The sequence below is a fragment of the Thalia democratica genome, chromosome 1 (assembly GCF_965202585.1).
Source record: "Thalia democratica chromosome 1, ktThaDemo2.hap1.1, whole genome shotgun sequence".
NCBI classification, from domain to species: domain Eukaryota; kingdom Metazoa; phylum Chordata; class Thaliacea; order Salpida; family Salpidae; genus Thalia; species Thalia democratica.
In genome coordinates, this window is record NC_139165.1 from 34,627,095 (window position 1) to 34,654,037 (window position 26,943).

Here is a 26,943-nt window from a genome sequence, read left to right on the forward strand (position 1 = left end):
CTGTTTTACATTTTCGTTTATACTATATAATTGCAATATTATGATGAGCAACCTGTATACTCGATCATAACATTTTAAGTTATAGCAAACAAATTCAGTATTCAGAAATCGTAATTTTTCTTAAATTATCGTTTGATTTTTGTATTTTTTTTGCAATCTGATGTCAAACACTTTTTTAACTTGAATTAGTTTCAGTAGCTTGACAGTATTTTGAACCCTAAATACAAATCCAAAAAGTTTTAAACTGAATTACAAAAATTTAATCAAAATATAAAACACATGTTTAGCTTTAGTTGTTTAAAAATTGCGTTAATGTGAGTAGCTCTAAACAAAAATTACGTAAAAAGAACTCAAACAATATCAAATAATAATATACCAAATATTAAAAGTTAGTTATCACGTCTGTATAACAAATTTAAATGATTTAAATGATGTATTTCCTAACGAAATTTAGAAACTGTTTGAGCAATGAAAAAGCAACAGCTTATAAATTAAAATAGTACTACTATGTAAACACATGACAAACTAGTCCAGTATATTAAAACTACATTTATAGTAATAGTAAAAAGGATATATTGTCTATTAAACGAAAAAATAGCGCTCAAATATTTGGTCTTATGACCTGGTTTACGAAAAAATCTTTCGGTTATCGAGTCATACACCATGATACAGTTTAATGTCATCTTAAAATAAAACTTTATTTACAAATAAAATATAAGACAGTATTAAATGTACAATTATAAAACTAACAAATGATTTAGTTTATTGAACAATTAAAAAACGCTCAAAATATTTGGTCCTAGGATAAATTTAAGTTATTAAAACGATTTAGTAGTGAAATCAAAAATATTTTTGTTCAAAAGTATTGACTAATAGTTATTATAACCAGATGTTATCTTAAACATAGAATTGTTGATAAGATGTTTAGTTATGTTTATATTGTGTTTATGTTACATTTATTTTTGCTTCCTTTTTTCTAAGTTAGCTAGTATAATTTATTTAATATATTAGTTTAAAAGTCTGTGTTTTTACTTTTTGTTAACTTTTTGAGTACTACTTATAATTTTCAATTTTGATAACGAATTATACATCTATAAACTTGTTGACAATAAATAATATTAAATAAGAAAAAGTATTGAAAAGTGCACGTACTCTAAACATTCAAGACTTTGTTTTTAAAAAACTATCTGTATTTAACTATGACTATTAGGTGCTTACCAAATATGTGCAGTGCAATTTGTAGCAGAGCATGCTTAAAATATCACAAAAGTAAATAAAAGATGTAAACTACGTTTAAAGTGCGTTCAAAAGACATCACCACTCATCAAATAACGGTCAAGTTTCAAAAGGTATTCAAAATTTGAAAAATACTTCAATAGGGTGTGCCAAAATTTTTTTTAAAGGCCCCTTTTAGAGTAATTAAAACACTATGGCCCCTTCAACAAGATTTCTCCAAAACTACCATTAAAAACGCCTGAGACCTTGTTTTTTTGTATCTCTTTTCATCATCAACTCAAGAGTATCTAATGTAAATTTCACATAATAGCCTTGTTGCCCCCGTTTTATGGCTTGTGACCCCCTAAACTTCATAAATTTTTCCATAATATCTAATATAAGGTTCAAAACTATCATTAAAAACACCTAAGTCCTTTTTATTTTATATTTTGCTGTTCATCATCAACTCAAGAATATTTAGTGCAAGTTTTAAATTATGACTTCATAATCCTCTGTGGCCCCTATATTGCTTATAATCCTCTTAATTTCTATAATGGCCTCAAGGGGGTCATTTTGCTAACTTTGGGAAACCCTGTTATAGAATATCGAGTCGTAATAATAAATGATAATGATATGCAGTTCATAGTGCTTAATATTTGTTCAGTATTTTATAACATTTTATTAAACACGCAGCTCTTTAAACCAAAATAATAGTCTAAAAACTACTAATTCAAGATGAACATTACTATACTATGCATATATTATGTCAATGTTCTTCTTTTATTGTTATCGTTTTTTTTATCGATCGTATATTTTAAATCATACTTTTATATGCTTCCGTTATGAAAGTATTACATAATAAACTAACTCAAAACTTTAGTGTTCTTGCAAACAAATTGTACTAAATTGTCTATTTAAATAACTACAAAACTCTTCTAAGCTTAATTAAGGAAATAGGTTTTAGTGGATGTTTTAGTGGAGTGGAAAGAATGTACTTAGAATTAAAGGTCAGTCTGTTCTATTCAGCTAAAAAAGCTGAGTCAGCAATTTTTTTTTGTTTTATTTCCTTATTCTTAACCTATCATACCAAAACACAGTAAAAATTGAGCTAAACATTAGATTTAGATAATAAAAATTATAAATAACATAAAAAGAGCTTGATTTTCGCTAACTCCGTATTTTTCAGCTCAGATTGACCTTTAAGTATACTAGTTAGGCGTTACTGCTATCGTGAGTTGTAAATTAAATCTGTTCGTGAATACAGCAAATCATTATATTTTGTTAACATTTTTATTTTTATAACAACACATTTTTATTTTCACTTTTTCAATCATTAAGTAGTTTTTTAGCGTTACAAATTTATATTTTGAACAAAAGTATAGCTTTTTGCTATCACCATCTTTACTTTAGATTTCCATCTAATGTATTTCTTTAGTTATTTAATTGTTTAATTTTGTTAAACTTATGCATTTTTGAATTGTAACTCTTATTATAAAAATAAGCTATTTTTTATTTACTTTTACCGCACTTTTAAGAATTTAAATAGCCTATAAAATTTTTCTTGCTAGTGAGATAAAAGTGACAAAAACTATTAATTAAAAATTTTATTAACGGTTTTAAAGCAAAATATTTTTTGTTAAAAAAAAGTCAAAAACGATGATAAAAGAAAAAGGTTTTTTAGGAACCTATTGTTAAGATCGAGCTAAGTCATGGTGAAGTTTTTACCAATAATAAAAATATTGTTTTTGGTAAGGGAAATTTTAGATTTTATGAAGCAAGAAAACAATTAGGAGCACTGTGAAAAAGCAATTAGCAATAATTTCTAGAAACTGTAAAAGAATTCAAATAATGTCATATAAAGCCCCTTTTTGATATATGTGCCTTATAAGTTGAGTTCTTAAGAATCATCTATCATGTTCTACTTTTCAGTGTGTTAAACTTACAATGATAAAAATAAATTGCTTAAAAGATACAAAAAAAATCACCTTTTTAAACATTAGTTTAATGTGGTATAGTATGCAATTGTCACATGCATGTACCAGGATATAAATTGCAAATAATTTTTCAACTACACTTTGTACCTTCCAAAAAAATATATTTAGAGGGTGGCCACTAAACCTCAAGTCCTGGTATAAGATTGGTAATGATGTAAGATTGACCCCCTATTGCCTACTGATAAAGTATCAAACATCCTTTAGGTTCTTGAACAGCAAAATAAAAAATGCAATTATTTTTGCATAACTTACTGCTTTAAGTGTTAAATTAAAGAAATTGTTTTTACTCTTAATTGCACTTCATAATATCTTATTCTAGTTTATTGCTTTCTGAAGTAATATAAATTAAGGGCATAGGGGGGGGGGGGTAAACACTTTTTTTTGAAATTTTATTTTATTTTATATAGTTTTTACTAAGCTACAAGATGCTTTTTACAGATTTTAAAAATTGCAAAAAACTTTTGAGATTTAACTGGTCAAAGTCAGAGGCAACAATAGGAACCTTATGGGAGGTGCAAACTAAAACTGCAAATAACTAGAAATCACTAAAATTCTATCTCCCCCTAGTTTTTTGAGATAACTACCTCAAATTTTCAGGAAATGTTCCTTGCAATATTTAGAAAATTTTGTCTGAACAAAATTAAAAAAAAAAATAACCAAATTTTTTTGTAAATTTTTTATATAAAATTTTGTTTTTAAAATTTTTAAAAATTCTCTGACAGAATTTTCTAAATATATCAAGGAAAATTTCCTGAAAGTTTGAGGTAGTTATCTCTAAAACCGTAGGGAGAAGATAGATTTTTGCTGAAATAGTCTATTTTTGATGTTTTAGTTTACGCCTTCCATAAGGATCCTAATGTTGCCTCTGATATTGACCCGCTATATCTCCAGTATCTTTAAAAAGCTTTTTGTAGCTTAGTAAAAACTATATAAAATAAGATAAAATTTCAAAAGAACGTGTTTACCCCTCCCCCCCATGCCTTTAACTTATAATTTTTCAAGGTATAAAAATGTTTAATGTCTCTCACTACCCTCATTATTTTATTCACTTGAAAACATAAGACTGGATAAAACAGACACTCTAGCAGAAATAATTTATTGTAAAAACTTTTAATATTACAGATATGTAACATAGTTTCTGCAGGCATATTCATGAACTGGTTGGGTTTTTACTTCTATCTAGTGTATCAAAAAAAATTTCAACTTTTTGACCTTACCTTATTAAACCATCTATACTTGTATTCAAAGTATAAGCTATTACCCATTGATTTCTAAAACAAATAACTCTTTAATAAGTCAGTTCAAATTTCCCAGACTTGTTGTTAATTGTACATTTAAAACCCATTTTTTTGTTATTCTTACTAAAGTATTGAAAAATAAATCATTTCGAACATAACTTTAAAAACTTAAATTATTTAGTATGTTATTTAGGATAAAAAACAACTATCATTTACCTATAAAACAGTTAAAAAAGAACAATTCTAATTGGATTAAACTGTTATTTTGTTAACCTTTTTTTTATAACCAAAATGTTGAGGCAAATTATTATCTTTTAAAGAAAAAAAAAATATTGAGTATATTAAAACAGATTTAACAAAATTATGAATGAAGTTTGCCGGGCCTCAGTTTGCTCTGAAATAATAAATGTATAAATTTCACCAACATGCCCCTTATCACACTTTAGGTCATAGGGGGTAAAACATTTGACAGGGTTGCTAAAAAAATTAGAAAACCTAGTGGGCGCAAAAAATAGCAAAATTCATAATTTACAGAGTATGAAGTCAAATATTTTCACCAAGTAGTGATAAAATTAGAAAAAAAGAGAATGCAATTTAAAGTAAAATATTATAATAAGACTAAAACTTAAGCCAAATTCTTTAAAAGTTATGTCAAGTCTTGTTAAAATTTCAATAACATAGTTTATAATTTTGAAAACCTTGTATATTGTGTGATTTATACTAGACTAGTAGGTGTAAATCTTTTGTACTCAACATCAAATTTTGTCATAGTTTTTGCATTAACTTACAATACAGCTATTAAAAATTACTTATAATTTTGAGCAAAACAGTTTTTTTAATAACATTGTTAAATTTTAAGGAGTCACACACACAATTGGTTTCACTAAGCTTACCACACTAAGCAGGTGAAGAATTTTGAACAAAAAAATCATAAACAAAATTAAATTTTTAATAAATTATAACATATTAAAGTTAAAATTTACAAACTGCTGCCGAAAAATCATATTAACTAAAAAAATTTATAGAGTTTAAAACATAATTTTTGAGATTTGAATCTAACTATTTGTTAATTAAAAGTATATTAAGTAAAATGTGTAATGTAGAATAAATTTTGTGTAATATGGATTAGGGATGATTGTTGAAATTCAAAAACATTTTGGTGCACTGATAAATGAGGCCGGAGATGGCCTTAAGGGCATAGGGGGTTTAACATTTTTTAAAAATTTAAATAACATTGGTTCTTATATGAAAGCTTTAAATACAAACTAGAAGCTAGTTTTTTTTATACAATTAAAAAATCTTAATTGACTTTTTAGATACTGTGATTTTTGTAAACAGTTTCCAATACAAACATATGGACCACAAAAACTTTTTGGTCAATTTTCTTAGAAATTAAAAACGCTAAAAATCTATCTTCTCCTTCACTTTTTGAGCTAAAGACCTCAAACATTCAGGAAGTGTTCCTTTTATAGTTGAGAAAACTTAAAATGTTGAGATTTAAAAAATATCAAAAATTAAAAAAATATGTAAAAAAAGCACATGGTTTGTTTTTAACAAAGTTTTCTTTTTTAAATTAAAAAAAATCCTGCATTCAATGTTTTGAAAACTTAATAATGAAACTTTGTAAAAATTTAAAGAAGATAAGTTAAAAAATAAAGGAGAGGATAAATTTTTAATGAAACAGTCTTTTTTGGTTTGTGCTTTCCTTTAGTAACCTATTGAGGTCACCGATTTTAATTGCTTATATCTCAAACATTATTTTGAATTTTGTCAAGTGGTAAAAAATGTCTGATAGCTTAGATAAAACTCTATAAAATTAGATCAACTTGTAAAAATGAAGGTGGACCCCTATGCCTTTAAATATTTTTACAAACATTAAAAGCTGCTTCTTATATAAATGCATTATGAACTTTATTTCAATTTTTATAAAGTACAACAATTTGAAGAAATTTGTATTAAATAAACTATTTTTTCTTAAAAATTTTTATTATAAACCTTGAGACATAGATTATTTAAATTTTACCAAACATTTTATTTTCATTGAGCCAGAGACCTTAAATTTTAGAAAGTCTTTTCTGCAATAATTAGACATATCTGTCTGATCAAATTTTTAAAATTTTTTTGAAGAACTATTACCAAAAGAATTAATAAACTTGTTTGATTTATGCAATATTACCGTAATGTAATTTGCTAAGTGTAATATTTAATTTACTGGATCAATATTTCAAAAATAAATAAAATAACTCATATAGTTTAGTTTAAAAAAATGAATTTAAATATTTTTTTTTACATATACAAGAAATTGGCAGTTTGACTTGTTGACTGTTGTATATATTTTATTGCTTAAAAAAGTGTATTCACTTTGATTTTCACAAGTTAACCTTATTTTTACAGTTTTATCTTTGCGGTAGGCACTTTTTACCATTAATTGGCATAGGGGTGGTCTAACATACATTTTACAAAAAAATAAAATTGGATCTAAAATGAAAGTTTAAAGTATAAACTACAAGCTAGATTTTATATAATGTAAAAAAATTAGTTATTCTTCTTTTTGGCTTATAGGTATAAGTCAACATAGTTTGAGTTTCTTAAAGTATTGTAACATAACTAAATATACTAACTTAAGTTAATGTTAACTTCTTAAACATTTTTAAATTAAAAATTTTTGTGAATACTAAATTTGTTTACTTAATATTTAGAGTTTTTGATTTTTAGTGTATTTTCTATTAAAATGTTTTATTTCTTCAATCAACTTGAGTTAATAACTTTACATTTGTTGGTTTTATGTTTTTGTAGCATAGTTATGACAGTTAGCAGTACCTTAAAGCTTTATTTAAATTGTTATTGAAATTTAAAGCTATGGTGTTTCAGCTTTGTATGGTTTTGCTTATCAAGGCTAGTTTTTTACACTTATACGAATGGCAACCTTGAGTTGCAAACTTAATCACACACTGAAAGCCTTGCAAAATCTAGTTGTACAGTACAATATAAGGTTTTGATACCATATCTTAAAGTCTAATCATTGTTTAATTTTTTTTTTTTAATTAGAGTTTCCATCAGCTAGTTTTTGGCCATTTAATTGTTTTTTTTTTGAAAATATGACAACTATTTTATTGATACTGACATAACAACTAATTAGAAAAAATCATATGTAACATACTTGAAAGTTTACTTTACTTATCTAATAAATAAGTTTTAATAAAATACTTTCAATACTTACCAATACCAACAACTTATTCTTTAAAAAAAAAACTGTTTTACACAGAAATTAGTACAAAATATCCACAATGTCTTCCATGCCAATGAACCCTAAGCCCTTTCTGAACCAGCTCACTGGAAAGCCCGTCATGGTCAAGCTGAAGTGGGGAATGGAGTACAGGGGTGAGTAGATTAGTGTTTGTAGTCACAATGTTATTAAAAATTTCTTGTTATTTAAAAATATTTTACAGAGGTCAGTAGTGTATCTTTTAAACAAAAAAAAACATTGGTTTTTGGTTTTTCAATTGTTATTCTTGTGTTAGTTAAATAGCAAAAAAAAAAAAGATTTAAAAATTTTTAAAATGTTGTAAAAATTACTGGTAGTCAATTTTCCATATTAATATTGTTTTGAATAATTTCCAAAATTAAGCCAATTGTGTACTGTGTTCACTAGTTGCAGGGTTGCCACACACTCAGGGAACTCAGGGAATCTCAGGGAATTTTCAAACTGTAGAAAATCTCAGGGAAACTCAGGGAATCTCAGGGAAACTCAGGGAATTTTGGCATTTTTCTTTTAACTCAGGGAAACTCAGGGAAGTTTTGATTTTTTCTCTAAATTTCAGGGAAGTTTTTGAAAATCTCAGGGAAATTTTTTCCTAGATCTAGAATGAGGTTTAGTTAATCCAGTTTCAATATTTTGTTCAAAAGTAGTAATTTTTATTATTTAAGTGGTTATTTAGAATTTTTTTAGCCTTGAAGCTAGTTCTTCAATATTCTTAGTATTAACATTGTAGTTTTTTTCAGTTTTAAATTTATATTTACTTAAGTAAAATCAAACAGTTTAGAGAAATGAAAGTTGTTGTTAACTATTTATTTAAAAGTTCTAATAAACTTTTTATTTTTAGTTACTTATGTAGTTTAAAAAACACTATGTTGTACTATTAGTTCTTATTTTTTAAATAATAAAGTTATTTGTTATTTGTTCACAACTACTTGTTTTCAGTAAAAAAAAATAAAATGAATACAGATTAGTGTTGTAGTACTTTTGTTAAAAAAATGAGGTTAAATTTTTGTTTATAAATAGTAATTTCAAAAGTATTAGCAGTAATGGTAATTAATTTTTTAGTGTGAATGTTTTAATATACTTTACAACTTTTTTGCGGATTTAATTTAAAAGCTTTTTTTAAGTATTATGAGTAAAGTACAGTTTAAAACCTTGTTTAAAAAAAGTTGGCTTAACCATGAAGACTTCAAAGATTTGTTACTTGAGGATGTAGACAAAGAGAAGTTTAAATGTAAGTGTTGTGGTGATGATACACCAATGGCCTTATCCAACATGGGTATAAGGGCATTGGAATCGCACAGTATGTCGAAAAAACATCTTAAATTGAAAGCCTCTAAGAGTAAAAATAATGCAATTACTTCTTATTTTGGTGGGGCTAATAGTTCAACTAGTATATCAGCTGCAACTTCTTCAACAGCTGCTGAAATTTATTGGGCTCTCAAGTGTACCAAAGAAAACTGGTCAGGAAACTCTTGCGATAATAATAAAACTTTATTCACTACCATGTTTCCTGATAGTGAAATTGCAAAAAAGTTCTGCATGAATAGAACCAAATATTCATATATAACAAACTTTGTTATAGCCCCTTTTTTTAAAGATGTCTTAAAAAACAGCTTTTGAAAACAGTTTTTTTAATAAATTTAATGCAGAAGCATACACATACAACCTTCCTTTTATTATTAAAGAAGAAAAATGAGAATGAGGTATTAATAATTTGTGTTAGAAGAGAAAATTTTTTTTTAAGATTTGAATAATACTCAGGGAAATTTAAGGTTACTCAGGGAAATTTAAGGTTACTCAGGGAAATTTTTGGTCACTCAGGGAAGATTTTTTGGCTCAAAGAGTGGCAACCCTGTAGTTGTAAATTATGAAAAGTAATTAGTTTACTTTTCCCTATGAACTTATTTATTTTTATATACTATAACTAGTTTCTTGACTGTCATATAAGAAAAAAAAATCATTTTATACACTACAGTCTTTCAAAATAATAATTATTTTTTGTTATTTATTTCAAGTAATTATGTAAATAAAATATTCTAGGCTAACAACTACACTTTTTATATAGTTGTCCCAGTGTTTATATAAGAAATTTTCATTTTATACATCAATTGTGATTTTGAAAAGAATAAATAAAATAAAAATATTGGTCCACTTTTATTAAAGCAGTAAGTGGGTTAAAACACTCTTTTTACTTATCTTTTTAATCTTATTGTTAAGGCCAGCAGTTGCTTTTATATTTTGTGAAACTCAGTTATTTAGTTTTTGAGACATAATAGTACAAAGTTGAAAACTTATATAGGTTCTTTATGGAAGGACCAAAGTTGATAGCAAAAAAAAAATATTTCAATAACAATATTTCCTCTACAGTTTTTATGCGATTGTTTTAAAACTTTCTCACTTTAGGCTTATTTTTATTATAAACTATTATACTATTATAGGATATTTTGAAATAATAATATTTTTTACAACAAAAAAAAAAACAAAAGGTTATGTTTTTTTTATTTGGTCATTAAATTCTTAATTTTCAGTGTTTTTTATTAATCAGTAAGAAAATATTATTTTATTAATATTATTCCAAGGAACAGTTCCTGAAAATTATTAAAAATCAAGAAGAACATAGATTTTTAGTATACTTTTCATATTTGTGACAAAATCAGCAAATTTTTTGTTTTCTTCCATTAAAAGCTGTAAAAATAAGCAGTCTAGTGTACAAGTTAGTTTATGTAACATACTACTTAGTACTTATTTATTGAAATAATATTAAATCTTAAGTTAAAACTTTATCAAATAATTTATGTACATAATGTGATGAGTTTATATCATACACATTCTAAATATGCTACTAAAAAAAAGATTGTTTGAAAAAATAATAAAAGTTGGGACAAAATGTTTTAAATTTATGTTTCAAAATTTTTTCTCCCAAAGATTTCAAATTATAAACTGTGGTGCATATTTGTTTTGTAAAATGCTTTTTCAGAAAAATAATATTTCTTATTGTGTTAGAGTACTAATCAGAGTTGGTAAAATGCTAATAGTTACTATGGTAATTCAGCAATGAAGCGTATAAACTTTGGTTTGTTTTAAGTTAGTAATTTCACGCTCAAGTAAGCAAAGCAGAGCTTTTTAACATGTCTGGTACTAATACTAGTGTCAAAAGTTTAAACAATAAGTTAAAAAATCAACAACTTTTTTATCTTATCATATCAATATACTTAAATTAATTAAAATACTTTCAGGGTGGCAACAATAAACTTAAAAATTCTTCTATGAAATTTTTTTGACCACATAAGTAAACTTCAACATACAAAATGATTTTTTTTTAAATGTGGAGTATATTACTTAATGTTTTATTCATAATCCAAGTTCAATCAAACTAAAGCAAAGTTTAATGTTAATTAAATTTACTCATCTCCAAAATATTGATTTACACTAATTTTGATTGCTCTACATACAGAAACTGTTAAAATAACATCCATATTGCCAAGAGTAATATGCAATGTACATAGTATTAGAAATGCATTAGTTATATTGAAAATTGTTTTTTATATTTTTAATGATAATTAGAATATGTAACCCATTAACTTATAAACATGTCTTCATATGACTCAGCCTATGCCAAAGTGGTTTAGATTGTTTCCCTAGGGGCCATTAGTATCTTTTAGACGTTGTTATACTATCTAAGATAGTTCTTTTAACTTCAGTTTAAATTCAATTTACAAATGGATCAATAGACTTGTTTTTTAAAAACCTTGAAGAAATTTGGAAAACCTAGGAGAAGTTTACAAACAAAAAGCAACCATGTACTTAATTAAACATACTAACTGGATTGCTAAAAAACCTGGAATCCTGAAAAAACCTGGAATTTGACAATTTAGGCTAAAAACCTGGAATTTTGAACCATTTATACATCTCAAGTAGTAAAGTTTGATATGACACAAAAAATCTTGTGTATAGATAAAAAATTTTGTCATCATCAAAATTTTGTTTTATTAATATACACATTTAAAGAAGCTTTAAGATATCTTTTAAATGTAGTTTACTATTTAACATCGTTTTTTACCTTAAACTTAATTTTGAGCAAAAAATTGACCCTAAAATGTGTAATTTCAAAAACCTAGAAGGAATTTTAAAACTTAGAGAAAATTTGCCTAAAACACTTAACAACCCTGTACTTAAGAAAATATTTTAAAAAGCCCATCAATATCTTTTAGGTACAGTTAAGTTTTCAATAATCTGAAACTTTCTTGCTATATAATTTTTATAAGAAGCGTACAAAAAAAACTTAACTAAAAAGATCCTTAAATAGATCAAAAGTTTCTAAATTAGATTTTAACAGAAGAAGTACACTTCATATTTTAGAATTTTATTAATTTTTATTTAAATTAAATTTTCTTAAGTTTAGTATTACATGGATATTGATAAATTATTATAAGTTCAATATTATTTATTATATAAGTTCAATATTAACAGGGTATTTGGTCAGTGTTGATGGGTATATGAACATGCAACTGTAATATAACTTGAATGTGTTTTTTTTAATTATTTTTATATTACAGGATATTTGGTGAGTGTTGACGGGTATATGAACATGCAGTTGGCCAACACCGAAGAATTTGTTGAAGGCAACAAGGCTGGTAACCTTGGTGAAGTTCTCATCAGGTTTTTGATTGTTTCTAATAAAATTAACTAGATTATAAAAAATATTAGGTTTTTAAAGTGAAAATGCTAAGTCAAGTTGCTGCATTTTTAATAAAAAATAATGTAAATCGTAAAAAAAAATCAACCTTGGGTAAAAGTTAACGAACATGAATTTCAAAAATGGACTGTTCTACAACAAGTTTAGTAATATATAAAAACAATTTAAATTTAAATTTTTAATAAACTTTATTGATGTCTATAACAGTAATCATGAAATATTTTTTATTGAATGATTTTAAACACAACTTATTTGTATTGAATAGTTTCATTAGATAAGAAATAGCAACAAAATACCTCTTTAAATAATTTTGTTTTTTATATTAATTTAACTTTTTTTCATGACAAAAACAAGATATCCACAATAGATGAATTGAATAAAATTCCAAGCGTATATTTAAATAGTATATTTTTCCATTATTTTAGGTAGTTTATGTAATTTAAGTCTTAACTAATTAATGATTTGCATCTAAGCATAAATTATTAGTTCTTTGAGATTTTATCTGTTATCTGTATCTGTTTTAATAATTTATTATTTTTTAATTATGTCCGAAAAGAGTTTCGTGCACTAGGGCCTAGGACCAAACTTTTGAGCGTCTTTTTTTGTCTTTCAATAATCTCTAACAATTAATCAAAAAAAAAAAATTAACTTGGCTATAGAGGGTTATAAATAATTACACTATCAAATACAATTCTATTTTTTTATTTGAATTGAAAGTTAGTATGTTGTGTGAATTTCGGGTTTAGTAAGAAGTAGGGATAATATTAAAAACAAATAAGTTGGTTCTATATGTTATGATTTCTAGTGCTTTGTAAGTTAAGCTTGTCTAACTTTAAAAATAGTTTTTTTTTATAAAAGTTAAAAATAAATTATAATCGCTTCTTCTTCATACTTACCATGTAAAGTTTTTTCAAAATTAATTTTGTTATGTGTTTTACAATTGTGTTATTCTTTCAAAATAAAAAAAAGTCAAAGTTATTAATAGTTGTAACAACTTCAGTTTGAAATAGTTTTCACAATGCTGGCTAAATTGAAAATAGTTTTTTATCAACATAAGTACTCAAAATAAGGTTAAGTTGGGTAAAATCTTGTAAAAGAGCCAATGTTATAAGTATAGTTAACACATGAAACAAGTTAATTGGTTCTTATATTTGCCTTCTGTACTAGTTAACAGTATTTGTATGGATGTGATACTTAGCATTTTTATAAACTTATGAGTTTTTATGAATTGCAAAAATTACATTAAGATTGTTTTAAATAGAAAATTGAATATACTTTATAATACAGCATACTTTTGTCTATGTAATTAGTTGTATTTTATAAAACTTATGGAAGTTTTAGTTAATTTTCTAAACTTTGTTTGACACTGTTCCTATTAATTGTATTGAAAAGTCCACTTGAAATAAAAACGATCAAGCTAAAAATATGTGGTTATTTTATTTTATGTCTATGATTTTATTAAACACATAATTATACTAAAATATGCAATAAAACTTTTTAATTTGGCTGAAATAGACCACTTAACTTTCTTAAATTATCAAACACAGGGTTGGCAAAAACTAAGAACTCCTGAAAAACCCGGAGTTTGAAAGTTTAGGCTACAAAACCTGGAATTTGAGAAGTTTTGAATTTTCAACAAAAATCAATAAAAATCTGTAATTTTAATTAGTTTTTACATGTTAACCAGTCAAATTTTAATTTTAAACGAAAAATCTACCATATAGCTAGGAGGTATATTAAAAAACACATTTGAAGTAGCAATACGGTATCTTTTCAATGTTGTTATACTACTTACAAGGTTACCAAAATGCCTTGAATAGCCTAGAATTTCTCTATTTACGCTAAGAACCCCGGAAAAACCTAGAATTTAAACAATTTTTACAGGTTAGGTAATAAATATCCGATTTAACACAATAAATCTATCACCTAGATTAAAAAACTTACCATCAAAAAATTTTGTTTATTAAAAACCACATTAAAAGAAGCTGTATAGTGTATTTTCAATGTTATTGAACTATTAACACGGTTTTTAACTTTAAACTTTGTTTAACATAAAAATAGACCTAAAAACGTGTACTTGTAAAAATCTGGAAGAAATTCAGAAAAGCTGTAAGAAATTCTGAAACTTGCTCAAAAAAAATATAGCAACCCTGTAAACATGTTAATTTTTTATTAGATTGAAGAAGTTGAAAATTTAAAATATTTTTAATTTCAACAGGTGCAACAATGTCCTCTACATTAAGGGCATCGAAGAAGGAGAAGGACAAGACTGAAAAAAGTGGATATCTTATATCAGTAGATATCACATGATAAATAGTTGTGTATAGCTGACAGTGTACGATGTTTTGTATTTCGTTTGTCACTTTATGATTTTTATTGCACACTAACTTAAAAATTACATGTTTTTTTTCTTCAAAATTTGATAAACGATTTGTTATTCAAGCATTCTCTTAATGCCTGTACGTTAATGTTTTCAAATGTTTTATAAAAATAGTCAATTTTGTTTAGTTTTGGTTAGTTGATATTGTTTTGATTGAAACTAATAAATTTTCGTTGTGTACATTAAATTAAAACCTTATTTAATTAAACAGTTAAATCTGCTAGTTATATAATTATTAAAGTTATATAGATAGTTTTTTAGACAAAAAGACTGATTTCAATACTTTACTTACTCAGTTAGCTTTTTGCAAGAAACTTAAACAACGTATTATTTACGATTATTTAAATAAATAACATATTTTTTCTTTTGTATAAACAGTAAATAAACTAATTTATTAAAAATAAATATTGTGTATCAGTACACCATTTTGGTTCTTAAGTTTGTTTTGTAAGATAGTAGTTAATACGCCATAAATATCTTCAACCTTAGGCTGGTCCTTTTAGAAATGTTTATTCATGATGATGTATCTTTTATTCATTACAGGAACAAGGGAAATAGCCGACTAGATAAAATATTTTTCAGAATGTGAGTTCTGTTCGGTAGTTAGCAGATATTTATTATTTGAGTCAATTTTTACACAGTATTATAATTATGTGAAACTTTGTTTTTTTTGTTAGACTTGTAATTTTTCGTGTATGATCCCACAACGTTTTTCGGCGAGTGACCAGTTTTTACCGAAGCGTTTTTTAAACTGAAGGTGTGCACGTTTTCTGGTGATCAGGTCGTATTGGTAAGAAAGTCTTTTGTGGGTTATAATAAAACAAAGTCTGGGTAGTGTGGCTTCGAAAAGTTATACTTTAGGAATGCTTTAAAAAAGAAATGCAATAAAGTTGTTATTTATTAAAGACTACTGTATTCAGATTTAAACTACATTCGATTTTTTTTTTAACCTTATGAAGACTTAAAGTCGCAGGGTTGCCTTGCCACTAGTTCATGAAAAACTAAAGATATTACAAAAGTCTGGAAAATGGGGGTTTTTAAAAAAAGTCCGATTTTGTCTGTTCAAATTTACAAGTTTCCTTATTTTCCAAAGCCTTTGAAATGGTAAAAAAGTAATTAAAGCTCCTCTAAAGTCAGACTAAAAGTGCAAAATTTTCCTAGAACTTTACAAAATAACTTAATTTTCAAGTCTTCGCCTGTAAAAATTAGTAAAATGTCCCTAATAAAACTGGAAAGTTTTTCTATTAATACATTAAACAGATATGCTATTGAACAAGCAGTTGTTGTATGCTTTTTAGTTTTAATGGTCTGTGTCAAGCACACTTACATAGTGAAATTGTGATATATGCACAAAAGTTTATCTTGCAGATTAGAATGTTTTTTTAAGTAAATAATTTAGTTTTTTACTTTAAGGCTCTAAGTTTGTATTTTATGTAACAAGTTTATGTGCACTTTACCTCTTTATGATACTTTTAAAGTTGTCTAAACTTTAAAAATAAGTTATAAGAGAGGTATGTGTCATGGTTAAGTTTACTTATTGTAATTTTTGTAAAATAACTGAATTTTTTAGAATAGATAAGAGTAGATGTAATTGTTACAAATTTCATACTAAATGATTAGAGGAAATATAATATTGAAAGCTTTATATAGTTTCAAGTGTTTGATTTTGTAACTTAGAAAGGTTCTAAAAAAATTTGGATTAGAAAAGTCCAGAAGGTTTTTTCAGCTTAATCTGTGGCAACCCTCCAAGTTGTTATCAGCCTTTAAATACATTTCTGTCGAAAGGTTTGCGTTTGGCAGGTCGTATGTTGCGCACCTCTATCTCATAAGACTTTATTATTGGTTATTTATGCCTGCATACTTTTCCAACAATGTTTTATGTTAAAAGTTGAAATTTGCAGTAAATTACATTAACCCATTAAAATATTAATACATGATTTGAAAAGAACAGTCTAAATCAGGGTTTCCCAAACTTTTATCAAATTGCTCCCTTAGATTGTAATAACATCAAAAAGCTTTAAATAATTGATCTATTTTAGTACTCTTGGTACAAAAGGACTGACCTGTGCTGCTGTCGTTAATAACTTTGTAAGTTTTGATTAACATTGGATTTTAGTTAGTTGTCAACATTAACTAGGTCTCAGCGTTTAATGCGACAACTCTTCTATTGTGTCAGTACTTTTGTATCTTATGAACAGAATTTGTTTAAAAAATAGTAGTCTACAAACTAGTAGGGCGCTATATCTTTCGATGAGAATTTTTTACTAACAAGGAGTTGTAACATTAGTTAGCAAAAAAGTCCCAATTTAAAAGAAAACAAATACTTTGTAGAGTTCAAATATTTACCTAAATTATGCTTGTTAACAAAAAGTTAATAATATATATTGTACATATAATTATTGTATTTAGAATTGAAACAACTACCACTAAAAGAGTATATTTTTTCATTTGTTAAAATGAAATTTTAGTTGTTATAAATTATACTAGTAAGCTTAGTTCGGTATAGATTTAAATTGTATTTATATTCAAACTAGTTTTTATTTGTAAAGGTTTTAAAAATGCTTTAAATTAAAATAAATAATGCAGCCGTAAAATAACTCGCAGCCTGAAAACTTTTTATAGCAGACCCCTGTAAGAGATCAACAAATTAAGAACTATGAATTTACATTCATGATGAAGCTAGAGATAATGACTGCTTTTAGGTGGTGATTTTGTTCAAAACTTTTAAAGACATATAAAGTCAAGAAAACGTCTTATAATCATACAAAAAGTTATAACTCAAAACTCCAACTTTATTTAAATTCAATATGACGTTTTGCAAACTATCTTTCTGAATAAAAAATAAATAACTTTTACAAAATCAACTTTATATTTTGGATTAGGACTTCTTTCTTACCTACAAAAAGTACAACTTACTTAATTCGTGAGTTTTTTTGTGCATTAGTTATTCTATAATAGAGTATTTGATGTGGTTTAATTTATGATAATTTATATAGTCTTTAAATTAGAAAACTTATCTATACACTCAAATGTTTCAACCTCAACAAAAATAAACAAAGTTTTAAAATTTTCTTCACTCTTTATTTTATATAAACTGTGAAAAAAAAACATTTGTATAGTGCAATTTTAATATCCAAGGAAAGCACATACAGTAATTTAAATGGTTTGAATGTTATCTGTTTTTCTAACCAATTACTATTTTTTAAGTTAAATTAAAAGTACAGTAAAAAGTTAGTTTTTACAACTCACCAAAGTTTATCAAATTTTCTTTTCATTAAAAATGCTTGTTTTAAGTTTGTTTTATACCTTTTATAGTTTTTATACTTTTTATATATCATGCTTAAATAACATAGACTTTAACTAGCTTTATTTATTTTTTTCAAAACTTAGTAAATAAACATCGTTATAGAATTTTTTAAGATAGTTGTCATAATAAAATAAAAGTTTTAAGATACAATTACTTATAAAACTTGTAACAATACTTAGCTAATAACTGCTTATAAATCTATTATTTACTTAAATTGAAGCTTAAAGTATTTTACAGCATGGAAATTAAAATTTTCCGATAAAAGATTAAGGATGATCCTTAAAGGTATTTAACAAATCGTAAGCACAAAAACTTAATTTGACTAAAAACTATGACTTATAGTTTATACAGAGTACTTTTTTTTCTTATTTACAAGTTGTTACAACCTATCATTTAGTAGAAAAAAACTAAATATTCTTCGAAACAAACTATAATGTTTAAAAAAATTACAACTAGCAAAAACTATGACTTCCACTGACCGGGCCACATTGTTCTTAGAATTTATTTTTACATCATATTTTTTTTATTTACTATAAAATTGTGTCCATGTTTGGTTTATTGTTGGCAGTTTTAGCTTGAAATTTGAAAATAAACAAGTACATGCATTGCGTAAATAAATATTAACAACAATACTTTATATCAGATTATGTTAAATATTGTAAAATCACTCTTTTTTTTTCTGGTAGTTTTAGCATGGAATTGTAGTTTTAAGTTTAGATTTTACCAACTGTATCAACTATTTTTATATTTTTTTTTTATTTTTCAAGGTATTGTATGTGAATAAAATATTTGTTATACATTAACAGAAGTATTTTTTGATTTTAAATTATTAACATAATAGATACAAGCCATAAAGTAAACTTTATTTTTAACTATTTATAACTTTAAGTCTCATGATGCTTCAATATAAAAACTTTTGACGCTGATTGATACTAATACATACATCATAGTTTGTTTTTATCATACTTTAAAATCTCATTTAATACTATTCATCGGTTATCATTTTATTTATACCTGAATTGTTTTAGGAATGAAAAGTGTTATCTTTAAAACTTATTAGTTTTAAAAATGCTAAAAGTTAGTAAAAACTTGCTATTTAATAATTACAATTATTAAATGTATTAAAAATGTTGGTAAATTAAAACTTAAAAGTTTATAAAAAACTGGCAAATAAAAAAGTTACTAATGAAAAACTTATTTGGAGTTTTTGTATTAAAATACAACATTTTAAAAAGAAATAAAAAGCCAAAGAAAAAAAAACCTTAAAATCCTACAAAAAAGTTTTCATTAAAAATACGTCAATTTAAAATTGCTAATTAAATTAAATATGACGTTTGGAAAGTCTTGTTTTCTAAATAAATAATTAAGACAATTTTATAAATTGACTTCATTTCGGAGTAGCACTATCTATCTTATCTACCCAAAAGTGAATTATACACATTCGTGAGTTTGTTTGTACATTAGTTTATGCAAAATTTGTTTCTGTTATTTAATAATCATTGTAGAACTAAATTATCTTGTTAATACAATTAAATGTTTCAATCTAGAGACCAAAATAAAAAAAAAGCTTATTCACTTTCATATAATGTTAGTATTAAAAAATTCTGTTGTAAGACTAAACTAACTTTTTTTGTTTTGCATAAACTATAAGAGGGTACATGGTACTAGTAGTAAATAAATTATTTGCATGATAATGTTTAATGCTTCAATGTTGAATTTGTTGATGTTTTTGTTGAACAAATTTTATTATATAATTATTTAATAACTATGTTTAAACAGGAGTATTTGTTATTTATCAAAAACAATAGCTCTATGTCTAATAATGCAAAACTAATTGACTGTTTGTACAATAACTTCCTTTACTTTAAAGAATTTGTGAACTTTAAGATTGACAAACTGAACTAATTTGATCCTAATTTAACAAAAAACAATAAAAAAATCAATGCTACATGTAACTTAAGATATAAAAATTAAACAGTATTTAAAATCAGTTACAAGAACTAAATCTTAAACAGAGTGAAAATGCCAGTAGTGAAAGTAATCAAGCAGAAAACCAAGCAATGGTCAGATGTTTCTGATCAGGCAACTGAAGATCAAAAGTTTCAAATAAACCTTCACAAGGGCCAACTTGGATTGAAAAGTTATTAGTAGTTTTATATTGAAAAGTAATTTAAGTAATAATTAACTTGTTTAAAAGTGCACTAAAGCGTTTTAAAAACTATGTTTGTTTATAACTTATTTTGTTTTATTTGTTACTTGAGCAAATTTTTAAATAGATTTACTTTAAATAATTACTCAAAGCAGTTTATATAAAAATATAAAAATATTTGCAGTCTTAGAATGATTATTAAGTACAACATTAACAAAATAATAAGTAGTAATAACTCAAACTTAAAACAACTTCGGTATTAGAATCATCTAAAGTTTTAATAAACTATAAGTATTTTAACTTTTAGTTGTGGGTCAATTCTAGACATTTAAAATCAAGAGTAAGTAAAGCAGACTTGTACAGTGTACACAAGTTAGTCAAAACAAACTTTTGAAACAGTGAAGCAACTGAAACTGGACGTGCAAGCTCTCAAGTACGAGTTGAAGGTGCAAAAAGACATGGTGCGCAGAAGACGCAAGGAGGTCACCGTGACAAGGACTCAAGCCAGCGCCAAGAGCGAACCGTGCGGTAACATCAAAGAAGAAATGGCAAAGTTGACAATGTCCAAGGAGGACCGCAACACGTACAATTACTTTGGAGTTCTCGTCAGTTTTTATTGTATTGAAAATTAATAATCAAAAACATATAAATTGCACAGATGTGTTTAAAGATAAAGATTTTAATAAAATTTTCCACTGATCTAGAATACCTTTATTTTTATTGAATAACATTTTTTAGAGCAACTTAAAGAAAAAAATTGTTGTATCATTTCTTATATCAAATAATTAAAACTTATTTTCAAACAGTGGTCGTTGAAGAACATAGAAAAAGGAAACAAGACAATTAGTTTGGTGGTGAACCAATATGTGAACAAGCAGCTTAAAAGGAGAGAAAAAGTTAAGCAAATGAGGAAAAAGTGCTTAGATAATGAAAAGATGTTCACAAAACAAAATGAAATCGACAACAAGCTAACTAAAGTAAAAAATACTTTTCTTAATTTTCTGAGAACATACTAATCAAGCAGTAATTTTACGGTTTAATTTGTATTGTCTTTATAGTTTTGAACTTAAGAACGTAACTGGAGCAGTTTAAATTTTGGTAATATTTTTAAGGAAAAAACTTAAAGTTTAGTAATGAATTTTTTTAACATGTGTAACTTACCTAAATTTTTTTCTAATGGTTTTGAATAATATATGATTTAGATTTATGTTAAATGACCTCTTTGAAAAACATAGTATATCAAATAATAAAAAATATTTATACTTTTAGTTTTTATCACACAACTTATTTGTTTTACACCTAAAAGTTAAGTATTAACGTACCTAAAAGAGGTAATATTCGGATTAATTATTTAAATATTAATATAAAAAATAAACTTTGGGTTATTTAACTGTGGGCTTAACTAAATCAAACTAATTTGCTGTTTTTAAGGCCTGTGTTTTTAATTTGAAATCTTACTATTACTACACTGGTATAATAGCTGTCAAACTCTTTAAAAAATAGGTATGTGATCATCTAGCTGTGAAGATCAGTAGAACAAAGACTAAATATTACACAGCTCAAAGGATAAATCGTTGGTACAAGCTTGTGATAGACCAACTGAAAGTTAGTTATTTTTTGTCAAGTTGAGGTATAAAACATTGCGGTAATGATGAAAGCCTTCTTTAATTTATAACATAAAACAGTGTGATCAGAAGTAAAAATCACAATTACGATTATCAAAGTCTTGTCTTTTCGTTGAATTAGTTTACAAGATGTTTTTTAGTGTTAAAACTCACACAATTTCCTTAATAAGAAAATTTAGTTTATACATCAAGAAACAAGCTTTTTATTAAACATGAGCTGTTAATAATGAAGTTATATTTTTAACTCTCTTAATAGACTCAATGTCGTAATCTACCTAGCATGATCGAAAAGACAGAACAAGAACTGAACGTTTATGCAAAATCAATCGAAACCAGTCTGAAAGAACAGAAAAAAATTATGAAGAAATGCAATTTGTCTGTTGTAAGTTGTTAATTAGTATTTTTATGAAGCTTATTTTGAAAATAGCTGTGAAATAAAATAAAAATATTAAAAAAGGGAATTCATTTTTTTATTGCTTGACATCAATTAAAAAAAAAAATTATATAAAACTTTTATTAATATTTTTATATTTATTATTAATTTTTTTTTAGTAATTCTCTTCTTTAAAATTTTTAGTTTTTACTTTGTACTACACTTTTCAAATTTATCAAAGTTTTCTTAGACATTGTATGATGCAGCAAAACATTTTATCTTAAATTTTTAAAATTGTGTTCTAAATTGTAATTAATTTAGTAAATGTTTTGCAAATGTTAATTTTTTGTTATGTGAATTTTCAGGCAAAAAAATAAAGTTTTAATTTATTAGTATCTATAAAAACTTCTAAGATGCTGGTGAAGAACTACAATTTACATAAGATTTTTACTACTTTTTTATGATGAATTTTAACATAATAAATTAAAGATAATTAAGCACATATAGTAGAATCACATATAATTTCTTGTAGTATAAAACCTGGCACTTTTAATTTCCATAATTTTGCAGGAGGAGAAGCAAAGATTATCATTGAGTTCGCAGCAGGATCGCGAGGAGAGATGGAGCGAGATCGAACAGCTGCAGCAGATCGTGTACGAGATCAAGCACTGCGATCGGGTGTTCATCTCGGAGAAGATCCGGAAGAAGTTGAACGCCAACGCCTCGGCGGTCTTCAACACTTTCGCCAACAACATGGTCAAGAGAGCTCACCAGAAAGCCGAGCAAAGAGCCAGTTAGTTTTTGTAACTTTATAAAGTTTTAAACATGAAAAAAAATATATCTTAGATTTTTTTATAACTGTTGTTGTATTTTATTCTTTTTAAATTACTAACAATAATATTTCTAACTTTTTAGTTTAATTTGAAACTTTAAGTTTAAAATTTCAAAAATTTTTGCACAAGATAAACTGTTTTGCAAGTTTTTTTTTATAGTTTAAAATTAATGTTCCGAAATTAGTTTATCTATTAGCTTAGTTTGATCATTCCTAAAGTACTTAAAAATTAAAAGTAAGCTTTGATTTATAAAGATAAATACTAACCGATATTTTTTTTGTAGACAAATTTTAAAAACGAATTATTATTTCAGTGGCTCAACGTTCAGTGTACAACGAATTGTACAAGAAGCCAAAAGATGATAGAAAATCAGAAAAAATAAGAACTTGGCAAGTCATGGACCAAATTACAAAAGTGACTTCCGAACTAAGAAAATGTAAAATTGATGTATTTGAACCAAATGTTTGTAATATTATTTCTTTTAAACACTACAAACGGATTGGTTTACTTTATTATGAAAAGTATAAAAAAAGCTTAAATTTCCACGATATAATTTTGAAGTATACCTTTTTTTTTCATTTTAATTTATTTTATTGTAAAACAGTTGTTGCAATGCATTTATACAAAAGTTATATAACATAAATGAATAAAATCTTCACAAAAAAAAAAAACCAACACCTACTGCAGTAAGTAAAGTACCTTTTACGTTATATCATTATCAAAGTTTTATGACGTAACAGCAAATCAGAGGGCAAGTTTTGAGGTTTTTGAAACGTCATGAGGAGATGTATTCCAAACACAAGGGTATACAAAACCATTTGCACAAGATTAAACAAAAAATGGTCAGTATTAACCACAAACGCGACTGCATGATACTCGAAAATAGAATGAGGTAAAACTTTTGTCTTGATAAGCATACGAAAAATTATAATATTTTTGTTGATTAAAACTATTTTATTCTAAGGCACTGTACCAACTGTCTAAACAGTTTAACTATCGTAAAAATAAAAAATCATATCTTTAAAACTATTTATACCTGCCTGAAATTTAATAAACTTAAAAAAAATATTAAATTTTGTATAAGTAAAATGTGATAATTTTTATAGAAAAGTGTTAAGAACTACAAAAAAGTTAACTAGTGATTAAGTTATTTTTTCTAAATATTTCAGTAAAGTAAATCTTTTTATATAAAGGACAAAGTTGTATATGTTTTGTATTTTTACAGGCTTTATATGTCCATGACTCTTTAAGCAATACTTCAGCTTTCTGAAAATTGTCTACATACGATAGCTATATTAACATATTAGTTATAAACACAATGATTCAAAAAATTTTAATCTGTATAAGTCTTATTTTGACGAAGAATGTTTAAGTTTGCATTTATAAGCTATTCAACTACAACTTATTTTAACAGAGTTAAGAACCTTATTTGCCATCTAAACAATGAAATCGAAATAACATTGCAATCAAACAAAGTCAAGAAAGACAAACTGGCTCAATTCAACAATTTCAAAGCACACGTGCAAATATTTTCTTACTGGAAACTGACCAAATTGGAACAAGTATTCAAAATAGAAAACACAAAAATCAGGACTAGTTCTAACTTCAATCCTGCCAACCTGACTAATGCATTTGCTTCACAATGTTTGTTTATTTTTTAAGCTTACTTATTTTGTAAGTAATTTAAATATACTAGAAAAGTTTTAACTTTGTTTTTGAACCTCAAAAAATATTAGATATTTATTAAAACAAATAATGTTTAATTAACAGACATCCAGGAATTGTCTACTTTCCTTCACTGCATGCACCTGATCAAAACGCTCCACCGAAATCTTTTGGAAAAGTCCCGAGACGGCGCCTTCCTGCCGCCTGATTGGACAACAAAGCGCAAAAGAACCAATCATAAGGTGGGAAAAATGATCAGGAAGTTGAATATTGATCCGCTGATGATGATGCAGCTGAAAGTTCAGCAGTACAACTTCGAGGTTGTTTTATAGTTCACTTGTTATTATTTGATTATTAAGTTAATATTTTTTAATGTAAAGCTTGAAATTATCTGGTTTTTATAAAAATATTGTTATGACATAACTTTCTTTGTTACTGAAAACATATAATTAATTTTATAGTTTGATAATCACAAGCAGAACTATTAGCCAGGGCTGACATATTATGACGTCATAGGGTCAAATTTTTGTCTTTTTATGTGCAGTTTGTGTTAAGTATTTAATATTAAATTCATGTTAAATAAAAGAAAAGTATTTTACATTTAAGTTCTGTAAACAACTATAAATCAGACAAGATTGTTCTGTATCTTTTATATGACGTCATCACACGTCGCCCCTTGTTGCTGGTTTTAAACTTTATTATTTAATTTATGTATTATTGCTTGCTTATCACATTTATCATTATAAAAACTCGAAAAATTAACTTAATTTGAAACATTTTAAACAGAAAGCGGGATTGAGACCGGGTAGGACAAACCATCGAGTCAGCTTTTTTATTCGTGATAATAATGGTTTGTTTTGATATTTTCTTTTTCTTTGAAATTATTTTATAATTATTTGCGTGTGTATTAAACATTTTAATTATTAATAGTTATATTTTTTATTAAATAGGTAATTAATAAACTGTCGCTTACAAGCATTGTATTCAAATCAAATTATGTTAGGTGTACTTTATAAAATAATATAAAGTTGTTCACCGGCCAATTGGTGACAATATGACTATTTCTTTCAGATAAATTTAGACCTTTTAATGTAATTAAGTACCATTTAACTACAAGACAAACAAATTTTTTCATTATAAACTTTATTAAAAACTTAAGAAGCTCTTCAACTTGTGGAACAAACAAAGAAAAAGTAAAACGCCAGACTGTGTAATCAATTTAAGTTCCTACAAGTTGTCACTAAGTGAAAAATCAGCATTAATGTTTGGTTTCAAACGAAGCATTATGCCTAAACACATTGATGAAATAAAAACTAAAGCTTCTATTGAGAGTCAAACTAAAAAAGTTTGTTCAAAAGAAAACAAAACTCTGAATTATGACATGCTGGAAAGTCTAAGAAACAGTACCACAAAGTTTATTTCTGAGAGCAACAAAGCATGTGCAACCAACAAAAACAAGGCAATACACAGAACACTAATAAACCTTGCAAGGAATAAAAATATAAGGTGCCTAAATATGGACAAAGGTAACGGAGTTGTGATAATGAACACAAAAGATTACAATGATAAAATGAATAAGATTCTATAAGATGGCAGTAAGTTCAAAAAACTTAACTTTGATCCAAACACAAACAACTACAGCAGAGCACCTTGGTACTTAAAAGAAAAAACTATATACAGACTTGTATACAAATACATTAAACCATTAGTCACTGACAAAGTGTACTATAAGTTAATACCCAAAGGAACACAGCCTGGAAAAATGTACGGTTTTGCTAAAAACCATAAAACTAATTGTCCTCTTAGACCAGTACTATCAGCAATAAAAACCCCAGAATACGCCTTATGTAAATGGCTAGAGACAGAACTTAAACCATACTTAAAAAGTGACTGGATTATTAACTCAAGCTTTGAGTTTGTTGAAAAATTGAAAGACTATCGACCATTAAACACAGACATTTGTGTCACATTTGATATCAAGAGTTTGTATACCAACGTCCCGTTGGAGGAGACTATTAATAAAGTTACGAAAGTAGTATACATAGACAATCCTAGTTCAATATTTGCTCGATCAAAAATGACTCAAACAGTATTTAAAAATCTTCTAAGAGCATGCTCTCAGAGCATCTTTATGTTTAATGGGACCATATATCAACAAACAAACGGTTTATCAATGGGCTCTCCTCTTGCCCCTTTACTGGCCAAC

At 25.9% G+C, this 26,943-nt stretch overlaps 1 protein-coding gene across 1 annotated transcript; it reads left to right on the forward strand.

Annotated features, from left to right (window-relative positions):
* The first annotated feature begins 7,710 nt into the window (after positions 1–7,710).
* Positions 7,711–14,973, forward strand: LOC145846084 (small nuclear ribonucleoprotein F-like). Its single transcript, XM_082953034.1, has 3 exons — positions 7,711–7,828; positions 12,266–12,368; positions 14,624–14,973. Exons 1-3 carry the CDS (start codon positions 7,735–7,737, stop codon positions 14,676–14,678), a joined length of 252 nt encoding a protein of 83 aa, XP_082809160.1. The 5' UTR covers positions 7,711–7,734; the 3' UTR covers positions 14,679–14,973.
* Positions 14,974–26,943: the final 11,970 nt, after the last annotated feature.

Excerpts from the sequence above, each read along its gene's own strand:
- LOC145846084 (XM_082953034.1), top strand. The coding sequence starts at position 7,735 with ATGTCTTCCATGCCAATGAACCCTAAGCCCTTTCTGAACCAGCTCACT. Across the intron at positions 7,829-12,265 it reads GTGGGGAATGGAGTACAGGG|GATATTTGGTGAGTGTTGAC; the intron begins GTGAGTAGATTA and ends TTTATATTACAG. Across the intron at positions 12,369-14,623 it reads CTTGGTGAAGTTCTCATCAG|GTGCAACAATGTCCTCTACA; the intron begins GTTTTTGATTGT and ends TAATTTCAACAG.